A 12,504-nucleotide genomic window follows, 5' to 3' on the forward strand; every position below is an offset into this window, starting at 1 on the left:
AAAAAAAAAAAATGAATAGCAAGATGGTAGACAAACTCAACCATATGAATAATGGCATAAAATTTCAAGACTAAATAATTAAATTAAAAAGCTGGGACTGTCAATCTAAATGAAAAAGCAAGACTCTACTGTATGTGGTCTCTGAGAGATGCCCTGTACATTTGAAGACAGAAGTTTAATTTGAATATGAAAGGACAGAAAAATATAAACCATGGAAATGCTATGCATAAGAAAGCTGGTATGGCCCCATTAATATCTCATATGAGAAATCTGAGAGAAGACTTGGAGACGAATATAAAAGGGACAATTTACCAGGAAGATATAACAATCCTAAATGTATGCTGAATGACAGAGATTAAACAGTCTTGGAATGTCCTGAAACCATAAAACTTCTCAAAGCATATACAGGAGGTGAACTGTTTGATCTTAGTCTTGATGGTTTTTGGATTTGGTACCAAAAGCAAATGAAAGCAAAGCAACCAAACAAATAAAACAAAAACAAACAAGTGGGATTACATTAAGCTAAAAGCTTCTGCACAGCAGCGGAAATGAAATGAAATGAAGACAATCCACCAAATGGGAGAAAATATTTGCAAACCATATAGTTGATAGGGGAATATATCCGAAATGTTTAAATAAACTTATACAACTCATTTGCAAAAAAATAATACAATCTGACTAAGAAATGGGCAGAGGATCTGAATAGACCTTTTCCAAGGAAGATCTATGGATGGTCAGCAGGTACACGAAAAGATGCAAAGATGCTCAAAGATGCAAAGAGATGAAAAAGAAATCAGGAAGGATATATGAGATCTGAATGACACCACAAACCAGACTAATTACATTGATATTTACAAAACGCTTTACCTAAAAACAGCAAAATACACCTTATTTTCAGAGAAACACAGAATGTCTGCATTATATATCATATGATGGATAATAAATTAGATCTTAATATAATTCAAAAGATTTAAATAATACAGTATATATTTCTCGGACTTAATGGAGAATGATTAAATATTTCCTTTTGTAAAATCAGGAACGAGGCAAGGATGCCTAATCTCATCACTTTATATCCTAAAGGTCATAGCCAGTGCAACAAAACTTCTAGAAGAAAACACAGGAGAAATCTTTATAATTCTGGCAGTTTTCTTAGACAGGAGAAGAAATTACTTACTGCAAAAGAAAAATACATGATCCATTGAGTTTCAAGAAAATTAGACTTTTCCTAGTCAAGTTGTTATTAGGAAAAATAAAAGGCAAGTTACACACTGGGAGAAACCAATTGCAGTACATGTATCTAAAAAATGGTTTGTATCCAGACTATATAGAGAACTTTTATAATTCACTAATAAGAAGAAAAGTAACTTACTTAAAAAAATGTACTTAGAAATTTCACAAAAGGATATATGAAATTTCCAGTTAGTTTATAGATGACACCTAACATTTTTAGTCATTGGGAAACAAATTAAAACCATGTGTTACCACTTCATGATTACTAATATGTCAAAATTAAAAAAACAAACTACCAAGTGTTAACGGTGACTTGGAGGAAACTTTCATACATTGCTGGTATGAGTATAAAATGGTACAACCATTTTGGAAAGCTGGCAGTTTTTTGTTAAATGAAATAAACACTTATGAAAGACCCAGTGATTCCACTCCTGTTACCAAATTAAGATGAAAACATGTCCACAAAGAGATGTCAACATGAATGTTCATAAAAACTCTGGTAGCAACAGTCAAAACGGAAACATCCAAATACCTATTAGTAGATGAATGGATAAATAAATTGCAGGACAATCATAAGAAGGATTATTACTCAGTAATAAAAAAGGTGACGGATATCAAAATATTGTTCTGGGTAGAAGAAATTAGAGACAAAAGAGTAAATACTGTATCATTCCATATGTGTGAAATTTTATAACAGAATTCTAACCTATAATGGTAGAAATCAGATAAGTGGTCACCAGGAGTGTGCAAGTGAATGTGTGTGTGTGTGTGTGTATGTTGGGAATGGAAGGATCACCTGCAAAGGATATGTGAGAATTTGGAGGGGAGGTGATGGTAAATGCTTTATATTTTACTTGTGGTGGGAGTTAATGGTGCATATGTTTGTCAAAACTTATTAAATTTGAATATGTACATTTTATTGTGTATAAATGATCCCTCAGCACTTTGACTTTTAAAATAACAACACTGGATTCAGCTATTCAGGATTTAGCCAGGGAAAATACAGAGTGCGTGGTTGCAAAGTTGCTGGTAACATCATCATCTGATTCAAGTGTTAACATGTTCAGGGAATAAGGGGGTCCTTGACCTTGCCTTCTACCACAAACATAGCAGGTGGAGTTAGAGTATGAGGTGGGTACCTGTAGGGAGGGAGTCTGTGGTGATCCAGACTTCCTCCTTTGATCTTATTAGCACCCCTGCCCCCAGTCTGAAATCACTGGTTCATGTGCCTAGTTGGGCCAGTAATTAAAAACAATTCTTTCAACATCTTTGAAAGGCTTCACCCAGTCTACATTTTACTTCAGACTGGCCCTAAATACTGAAAAGTAAGGGTGGAACTTGGGTATATCCTTTTCTATTTTTAAGTATTATGCTCCAACCCAACCCCTTCTCAACAGCTTGCGAACCATGGTTATTGATTCCTTTAGGATCTAACCAGGAGCAGGACAGAGCTAGAAGGCAGAGAAGAGCTTATTTTTCTGGTGTTGTCAAATGGCAGAAGTTGTTAGGTTTTTAAAAGATGTCCTCTTCTTTCATGGGAGGCTTTTATGCTTTCTTTAGACATACATTTCCATATCTTTCCCTCTGCCAAGGGTCTCTCACTTTGTGCCTTTTTTTTTTTTTAACCACTTCTTTATTAGAACCAGACACTGTGTGGTATACTTCTAACTTTGACCCTTTTGCATATGTCTATCCTATGGAGAAAGTAATCATAATTGGATAGAGTAGCACAGCAGAAAACTTACCTTAAGGAAGGAAATACCAAGAGAAATGAATATCATCTCATGCTAATCAGCAGCACAAAGAAAAGGAAAGGGGGGAGTAGAAAAGCAAAATAAGAAATAAAATAAAACGTAATATATTGATAATATGATAATTCCCCCCAGTAAAAGATCCTGTCAAACTGAGTTAGAAAGAAAGCCCCAACTGCACAGCACTTAGAATAAACATGCAGAACGTAGTGATAAAGAAATGTTGAATACCTATGGATGAACTGATACCAGAAAATCAAAACAAACCTGTCCCAGGAAGCAATGTCCACATTAGGAAAGCTGACATTTGAGGTTTAAACAGGTCTAAACAGTAAAAGAACGTTTTATAATGATAAAACGTATAATTTATGAAGAGGATATAATATGACACAATTTATATGTGTCAAATAACATAACAGCTGAATATAAAATGTAACCTAACCTCGTTAGGTTTTATATATATGACAGACATATATGAAATACAATAATAGAGGCCACTGTCTCTGATCATAATCAAATAATATTATAAACTAATAATAGGTGATCCACTGGTGGCAAGGATTTGGAAAAATAGATTTTCTTAGAAATTTCTTATGGAAATATATATGTTTATAGATTTACATATATAAATACATATGCAAGCTTTTAGAAAGTAATCCGACAACATCTGTTAGCATTTAAAATATGAGAACTTGACCCAGCAATCTTCCTGGAAACCCATCCACAGCAATAATAGCCTAGTAATGGATTTTATTGTAGCATTCTTTTTGATGAGAATATAAATATAAAGGCACCTGGACAGCTCAGTCGGTTGGGCGTCCAACTCTTCGATAATAAATTAGAACTGCAATAATTGACTTGAAGGGAATTTCATCAGATTCTCTTAAGAAAGGCTATAGGCAAGTATATACAATGTATAATCTCCTTTTTGTGTGACAGTGAAAATTATCTCTATCAATGTGTTGTCCCTGTGTTCACAGATGTGTGTGCACGTATATATCTGGTTAAATGAACATGAGAGGGTAAAACGTGTTATGTGGTGCAGGTGGAATGGAAAGATGTTAGGGAAACGTGGTTAGAAGATAGGAAGGAGGGTCAAGGGGAAACATTCATTTTAAGTAAATATAGTGAGATGTGTATTTTATGACTCACAGAGATGACCATGATTTCTTACTATATGAGGAGAGAAAAAACAGTATATGGCATAATTCTGTTTCGGTTAAAGGTCACTTATCTGTATATCTGTCTGTCTATCAATTGCTTACACATTTGCATTTGGGAAAGTGATGAAGGTTGAAGTTGGGTTTATGGTTGAAAAGAGGAAAGGAATGGCTCTAAAGTCTTCTTAACAAGGTAGAAGAGAAAGTGGCAAATGATTAGCTGTGAGTCACAGTAGGGAAGGAAAACTCATGGAGGAGGTTTTGAGCCTGGGTGGCTTAGCGAAGTGGTGAAAAGAAATAGGAAATAAGGGGAAGGAGTCCTTTGGGAGAAATGACGTTTGGTTTGTTTGCATGTCTAACTCTGGGGAGTTAGGAAGACTCGCTGGTCTCATGGTTCCTTACCTGAATGGCAGTGGGGAAAGACAATTGTGCCAGAGGCCTGTGAGGTCCTTATTTACTTATGGTTTGTTTCTCTGCACTTCCTTTGACTATATAGTGTGGAAAAACATGTAAGCTTATTTGCAAAAAGAGAAACAATAGAGCAAAAACATTGATACTCACGGTTATGTAAGATTGAAAACCACATCTTACACACACACACACACACACACACACACACACACACACACACACCTGTCAAAGAAATTAGAAGACAAACTGTGAGCAGAAAAAATATTTGAAACAGTGTGCTGGGCAAAGATGAAGAGGATATGGAAAGTTAAAAATCCTAAAGAAAATGTTAAATATTCCAACTGAAAAAAAATGGGGAAATGGCAAACTTACAACATAAAAAGCATACATGCTCAGCAAACATACAAATGGTCACTTTTTAAAAAAATTACGAGATTGAAAATAAAAATAACAATGCAATGTTATAATTTTGTCAACCAAGTAGGCAAAACTGAAAAATATGGTGCGAGTCAGTTTTGACAAGCATGTGGGTAAATTGGAGACTCTTATACACTGCTGGCTGCAGTTTGAATATTGATAGTTCTTACTGTGTATGCTGTGTTTGATTTAGTATTCTGATCTTAGATACTCATCTGTGAAAAGAAGCACAGATAAGTGTTAAGATTTTTTGTGAAATTTGTTCAATATGATGTAAATATACAACCAAGGGCTGATTAAGTAAGAACAAATGATATACTACTGAGGAGTGATTAAAAATCAGACTTTGAGGAATATTTAATAAAAAGAAAGAATGTAAGTATAAAAAAGGATGGGAATGGCAAATACAGTATGATCCTAATCTGATAAAAATTATATTAAGTACATATTTATGAAATGTATATTTGTTACATAAGGTATATAATTACATGAAGTAATGTATATGAATTTACTATACACACTTTTATAAATAGGAAGGTAGGTTTTAAAGCAAAGAACATTTTACATAAGAACAAAGAAAATGCTTAATTAAGACCTTTAGAAGATGATCTCTTTGGTAGGGACTTTATTACCTGGACATGCACAGTATTACTACATTTTAACATACAGCAATAAAAATTCCATTAAGTCAGAAATTGTTCCTGGTAGGCAGAATTTTTAAGATGGTTTCCCAAAGATGTCCAAAGACTCATCCCCAGAAGCTGATCATCAGGAGGGAGATGACCTGCGTGGACCTTATGGAATTACATGAGCCCTTAAAAGATAGAGCTTTCTCAGGCTGGTCAACAGAAGAGGAAGCAAAAGGAGAAACTGGAGACATTCAAACAGTCAGGATGCATCCCGTGGTTGTTGGTTCAAACGGGACTGTGAGGAAAGCATGAGAAGGAAATGACTTCTGCCAGCAATGAGCAAGGCTACACCAGGATCCCAGGACCCAGATGACAATGGCATCCCTGACCGATACATTGATTTTGACCTGGTAAGACTTGAAGAAGTGGATCCAGTTGGGCCATGCTATGCCCAGATTTCTGACCTGCAAAATACATAAGCTAATAGATGAATATTAAGTCACTAAATTGGTGGGAATGTATTCTAGCAGCAATAAAAAATGAATATATTCAATGTTTACAAATGTGTATTGGTAGAAAATGGAGTACGGTTCTCACACAAGATGTGAAAGAAGAGTTAAATGTGTCAGCTTTGAGGACAAATAGAACTGGACTTAAATTTCAGAATTTTTACTAGTTAGCTTTCTGATTTGTCCAAGTTCTTTGATCTGAGTCTCAATTTTCCAAGTCGGTAACAGTTTGGTGTGTGTGTGTGTGTGTGTGTGTGTGTGTGTGTGTAGTAAACAACATAATTTTTTATGAAGCTCTTCAAAAACACTAAAAATTAATTCTGTTTTTTCATATTTTTTATTTCACCCACCAATTATGCACTGGGGATTTTAATTATAAGCCTTTTAAAATAATGATATATTTGGGACATGTGGGTGGCTCAGTCATTTGAGGGTCTGATCCTCCATTTCAGCTCAGATCATGATCTCAGGGTTGTGGGACTCAGCCCTGTGTTGGGCTCCACACTGAGTGTGGAGCCTGCTTAAGATTCTCTCTCTCTCTCTCTCTCTCTCTGTCTCTCTCTCTCTCCCTCCCCCTTCAAATAAAAAATAATTAATAAATAAAATAATAATATATTTAAACTGTAATTCCACTTCCTTCCCTTCTCTCTTATCTTGATTTTGACCATATCAACCACACTATCAATGAATTCTGTTTTAGCCTCAAAGAAAGGAAGCTGTTTTAAAGGTTTACATGACTCTCATCCCAATAGACTAATGTGCCAGGCTTCTGACACGAGGGGCACTTAACTGTTTAACTCTCCCTGGAGAAGGACATTTTCTGGTATATGCCTTTAGTTTAGCATAGTGTACTGGGAGCAGAGTCAGAAAATACAATAAAACCTTGCTGCTCAAAATACATGAGCCTCAACGACTTTGATTGGGAAGAAGAGGCTGGCTGGGTCATCTTTAGGGAGAAGTAAGTTTTCTAAAGCACCCAGGCATGGAGATGACATCCTAAAATTTTGACAGTATGGAAATCTCCTTTAAAAAATGTCCACCATGACAATGCCAAAGGGCTAGGGGATGAGAATATTTAATCCCTGGAGGGGAAGAAGAGGACAAGCAGCAAAACTTTGGCTGCTTATGGTAGATGATATGTGTATACTTTTTAAATAAAAGATGTTGGGTCAACATTATGGGATCGATTGGTAATTTAAGAAACAGTATCCAAAGCACTCTATTTCAGGCCCTGTGTTAGACACTACAGAAGAAACAAGATGAACAAGGCACATTGTCTACAGAGAGTTGTTGTTGTTTTGTTTGCAAAGAGTTATTGGTCTGGAGCTGTAAGTAGTTCTCAACTAGTGATGTGGCCCTGGAGATATCGTCAGTGCCTGGAGACATTTTTGGTTGCCCCAAGTTGGGGAGGGGTGGAGGGTACTGCTGGCATCTAGTAGGTAGAGGCCAGAAATGCTGCTACACAGTTTACAAAACACGGGGCAGCTCCCATCACAAAGAATTATCCAGTCCAAAAATGTCAATAGTGTTGAGGTTGAGAAATCCAGTATAAAATAAGTCATGCATGATACGAAAAATGTAGCTCGGGCAGCAAATCCTTGGGTACAGACAGAGAATAGGACTTTCTAGTCTCAAGGTTTTATATTGGAACATTGGTATGAGGTGCAGAGGAGTTTCTTTGAAAACTCGTTCCCAGAAAAAGTAGCTGATAATGGAGAATCCTACCCGGATATGGGTTGGAAAGCAGATCAGACACAGCTGCTGCTTGTAAATTGCATCCCCCTGGGGTGGCCACTGTTAGAGTTCTACTTGAAGTTCATACATTGACTGAATTAAAATTCGGAGGATAGAACATCTTAGAGCCTCTACAGTTTGTTATTTTTTTCTCATTTGTCGGGCTTTACATAAATTCTTAGATTACAGTGGTATAAGCTTACATATCCTCTGAAGTGGAAATCTGTAATACATTTTTCCACCTTTTGTTTTTAATCCTAGGAAGCATTTCTAATAAAACTGGTCCCTGCCCTATGGACTGTGATCTCAATCTTTTAAAAGAAGACCATGAATTACACAATAAGGTAAGATGAAAGCCATAGATGTTGGCTTTAGAAAGACCATGAAAACAGCAGCCCCTGATTATTAACTATGATTTCTTAAAATATATTTACAGGTAGAAAGTAATTTGGTCTTCAAAGCAGGTTTTGAAGTGTGGGACATGCTAAAGCAGCTGACGTTTGTGAAATCAGTAATGCCAATAAATTTTTATTACATCCGAATCAGACTTCTTTAAGCTGTTGAAGACTTTAGTTAAATTAATCAGTCTACAAGACTCTTTCCAGCTCTGGCAGGGTGATTAGAAAATGTGCTGATTGTACTGTGTTTTATTTGGCATGATCAAGGCTGCCATGAAGTCTGTCCAGAAACTGTCTTGATACATTTATGTAAATTACACAGCCTGGCCTTTCTAATGTTGATTAAGTGAATTTTACCAGCACCACTGGATACAGTTTTTAGATAATTAGCCATTTTCAAAATCCATATCTACATAGAGCAAGTGACTTTGGGCTTTAAGTATTCAGACAATTTGGCCTGGCTAGAAAATTGAAATGAAAAGATTGTGCTCCCACCCTGCCCTTTCCCATATGAATTACTTGCATCATCTTAATTTTCCACTTTCCTGACAAAATAGATATAGGTCTATAGAATCAACCTTCTGCCTTATTCTCAAGACTGATTTTAAAGTCAGTTTTTATTTCTAAATAGTGGACCACCATCTAATCAAATAAATGACTAACTTTTTAATGTCTAGATGAATACCACAACATTCACAACTGCTATTGTTTTTTTAATTTCATTTTATTTTTTACTTGTTTATTTTTTTAAGTTTATTTATTTGAAAGAGAGAGAGAGAGAGATAGTGGGAAGGGACAGAGAGAGAGAATTCCAAGAAACCTTAGTACCGTCAGTGCAGAGCTTGATTCGGGGCTCAAATTCAAGAACTGTGAGATCATGACCTGAGCTGAAATCAAGAGTTGGACGTTTAACTGACTGAGCCACCCAGGCACCCCTAAATTATATTTAGGAGAGAGAGAGAGAGAGAGAGCGCACAATCCGAGGAGAAGGGCAAAGGGAGAGAGAGAAAATTTTAAGCAGGCTCCACACCCAGTGCAGGGCCCAATGAGTCAGATGTGGGGCTTGATCCCATGAGCTTGGGATCCTAACATGAGTGGAAATCAAGAGTCACACTGTCAACCAACTGAGCCACCTAGGCACCCCAACCATTGCTATTATTTATATCACAGTCTATATTTTAAAAGTAAGCTTAGGAATCAAAAGTTTAGTGAAATTTGCAATGATGACATTTGAACTCAAGTATTTACTGAGTGCTTGGAAATTACTAGGTTCCAGGAAATGTTCTCAGTCCTCTGGATGGGAGGACTCATCTTGTTCTCACAACAAACTAATGGGATAGATACCACTATTATCATCATTTTCCCTGTTTTATAGGTGAGACAAATAAGGTATGGGAGATGGAGTGAATTAACCAAAATAACATTGCTTATAAGTGCATAGCTTTGAATCCAGACTGTCTGTTTCTGGAATCCATATTTGTATCCGTCATGGTATAATACTTCAGAAAAATTGTGAAATTCTTTCTCCTTTCAGCCAGATATACATGTTCTACTTCTGGGGTCTTATCCCTTCATTTAAAGGCTAGAATAAAAGAAGAAACAAAGGACAACTTCCTAGGAAGGGAAAAAGTTCATGTCCTTTTACACATATTACATATTAAGTACTATTATGTACTTTTATGTACACTCTTTGGAAAACTAAAAAAAAAAAAAATGGAGATGCCTATGAGCCTTCGAGAATATTGTGGATCAAATATTAGTCTTTTAAGTATTTTTGTGAATTTTCATGCTAATTGTTGAATTTAAACTTTGGGATTTGAAGAAACGGTGAAATAGATAAGGTGAGAAAGAATACGACATCCAGAAAACCTGAAATTCTTCTGTATGTTTTCTGAGTTTATGTGTTCAATTAAGAAATTCTTTTTCATTTTATTTTTAATGCTATATTCCAAAATTTGTGAGTCAATTGTTTGGGATATTATGCTCTTCCTTGGGGGTCAGTCACTTTGGGAAGGTGTCTTAACCGAATTGCTTCAGGAAGGGACTTGTTCATGTCAGGAATATGTGTCAATGAAGTTAGTGCTGTGAAATGACAGAGCCAGATACACACTGGACACCCAGAAACACGTGACCCAGTCCTGTGGACAAGGGAGATTATACCCCCTACTGAACCTAAATCTAAACCTACCCCAACTTAAGCCTTTTCCTTTTTTTCTCATCTTGGCCTGGTTATTAGAGATCAATTTAGATCTTCTGTTGACATTAAAGATCTAACCTAGGCAATTTACAGGGTGGCTGTGGGCCAGTGAGGTTCATGTTCAATTCCACGTGGGAAACGTCAGTTTTCCAAATACCACGTGCCCAGAAAACAATCAGAATTTGTGGTCTCAAGTGGCTAGAAATGTTAGTTGTCCTCCAGAGGGGCAGAAGGTAGGTGATTGGTTACTCAACTTAGAGTTTTCCCTGGGTAAATTCTACCCACCCAGGGATACATTATTTCTCCCTCCTCATTGCTAATGGAAAGCCTGTCTTGAGAAACTCTCTGGTACACATATCATATATGAATTAAAGGAAGAGGAAAGAATATTCTTGATGGATGGCCCTAGGATTTAGGCAGGTTTAATTTGGAGCTATAATTTTTTTTTTTTTGGATGATAATAACAGCAAGGACAGAGTTGAACATGATGTCATATTTATTTGCTTTGATATTTCAGACACACCTGGTGTTTGTTGTTGTTATCTCTGACCTGTGATTCTGTGATCTTATTAACACAAGCCTCTTAGCAGAGTACCTCCACCCCAAACCTTCCTCCACTGCCTTCTTAAAAAAAAAATAAAATGGTGCACCTCATGGGCAGGCATTAAAGCATCCACCACTGCTCACTTCTGATCTTCCCAGGGCAGTTCAAAAGCATTTTGTAATCCTCAGGATTCAGCCTTTTATTCACTATTTCCTCTTTCTAAGGCTGTCTCTTTTGATGAAACAATCCCCTTGCTCTTCATCTGGCCAGATGGGAGTGCTCCCTGGAGTCAGGCACAAAGACCCTGTAAAGAGTTTAGGGGGAAAAAAGCTACCGCTAAGTGGAGCTTAATTGTCCTCGAGCTGTAATGCCTTTCCAATGCACCGGTGCCACTGGGCTGAGAGCTACAAGCTCTCTTTCTCTACACAAAGACTTAACTCCCTCTTGGGCTCCATCATGGCCACGCTTCCCTGCTAGCTGATTGGGGCATGGATGGAATTATGGCTAAGGGGTAAAACCTCTGAACAAGATAGTGACCCTGGGCTTTGCTTCCTATTCAGTAACGCAACTTAATGAGCTTGTCACGTCATGAGCTGGACAACTCTGAGATTTAACATAAATTTTCCTACAATATTTTCTACTTAACTGCTTCATAGAAATGCAATAATAAATGCAAAAGGATGAGAAGCGTTCCACTGATCACCTGTGCTATGTAGTGCATTGTGCCAGATGCTACTTACATCCTTAATAATGTAAAACATTTTAAGGGCTCTCCTCCCCACTCCCAGAAGAATTTTATGGCTATTATGTCACAAGAATCCTGTGCTCTTTGTAGGACGGATATTGTCCCTGTTTTTCAGATTAAAAAATGTAAACTCACGAACTCTAAATAATCTGTTTCAAAGAGGTGAGAAGACTTGAATGTGTGTCTTCTTGACCATCACTCATCGACCATTTGCACTACACTCAGCCCTTGACTTTTTCAAAATTCTTTAAAACACTCATCATTTTGTGATGTGTTTGGAAGAATGAACATTCATCGCTTCCTAAACAATGTTGAATTTGAGTGGCAATCCCCACAAACCAAATATTTAGTTCTTGAACTTGAAAATCATATTCTGAATTTCAGCAATCTTTGTCTCAATATTTGCTGTTGATTTCTGTGATGGAATAGGGCATGGGTGGCCATACACAAAATACATAATATGTGATGTTCCAAAACAAATTTGCATCACTGATATCTTATGATGCCTTAAAGTATAGATATTCATCTTACTAAACACATCGCTGTTGGAAGTTTTTTTTTTTTTTTTTTTTTAAGTGATGATATTCTTTGGTTTCAGGGTACACACGGGATCTATTTTCTGTCTTTTCAATGTTGAGGATATCCTAGTTAAAGCATTATTTCTCAGGTATAGATTCAAGATATAAATCTGTGGTTGGTGAGTTGTTCTGCTTCATCATGTAAGTAGGCTCACACATGCTGGTACTTACTTAGGGACTTCTCTGCATATACTTACC

At 36.6% G+C, this 12,504-nt stretch overlaps 1 protein-coding gene across 1 annotated transcript in view; it reads left to right on the plus strand.

Annotated features, from left to right (window-relative positions):
• Positions 1 to 12,504, plus strand: part of LOC120246219 — a gene marked incomplete at its 5' end in the record, with an annotated part of 228,496 nt that overhangs the window by 70,617 nt on the left and 145,375 nt on the right. The window contains 2 exons of the mRNA XM_039253656.1: positions 8,106 to 8,188; positions 8,281 to 8,355. Of these exons, the coding sequence (XP_039109587.1) occupies positions 8,106 to 8,188; positions 8,281 to 8,355 (158 nt within the window). The remainder of the gene's footprint in view (positions 1 to 8,105; positions 8,189 to 8,280; positions 8,356 to 12,504) is intronic.

This window comes from Hyaena hyaena, unplaced genomic scaffold (assembly GCF_003009895.1).
Source record: "Hyaena hyaena isolate Hyena2069 unplaced genomic scaffold, ASM300989v1 scaffold_455, whole genome shotgun sequence".
In the NCBI taxonomy this organism is placed as follows: Eukaryota; Metazoa; Chordata; class Mammalia; order Carnivora; family Hyaenidae; genus Hyaena; species Hyaena hyaena.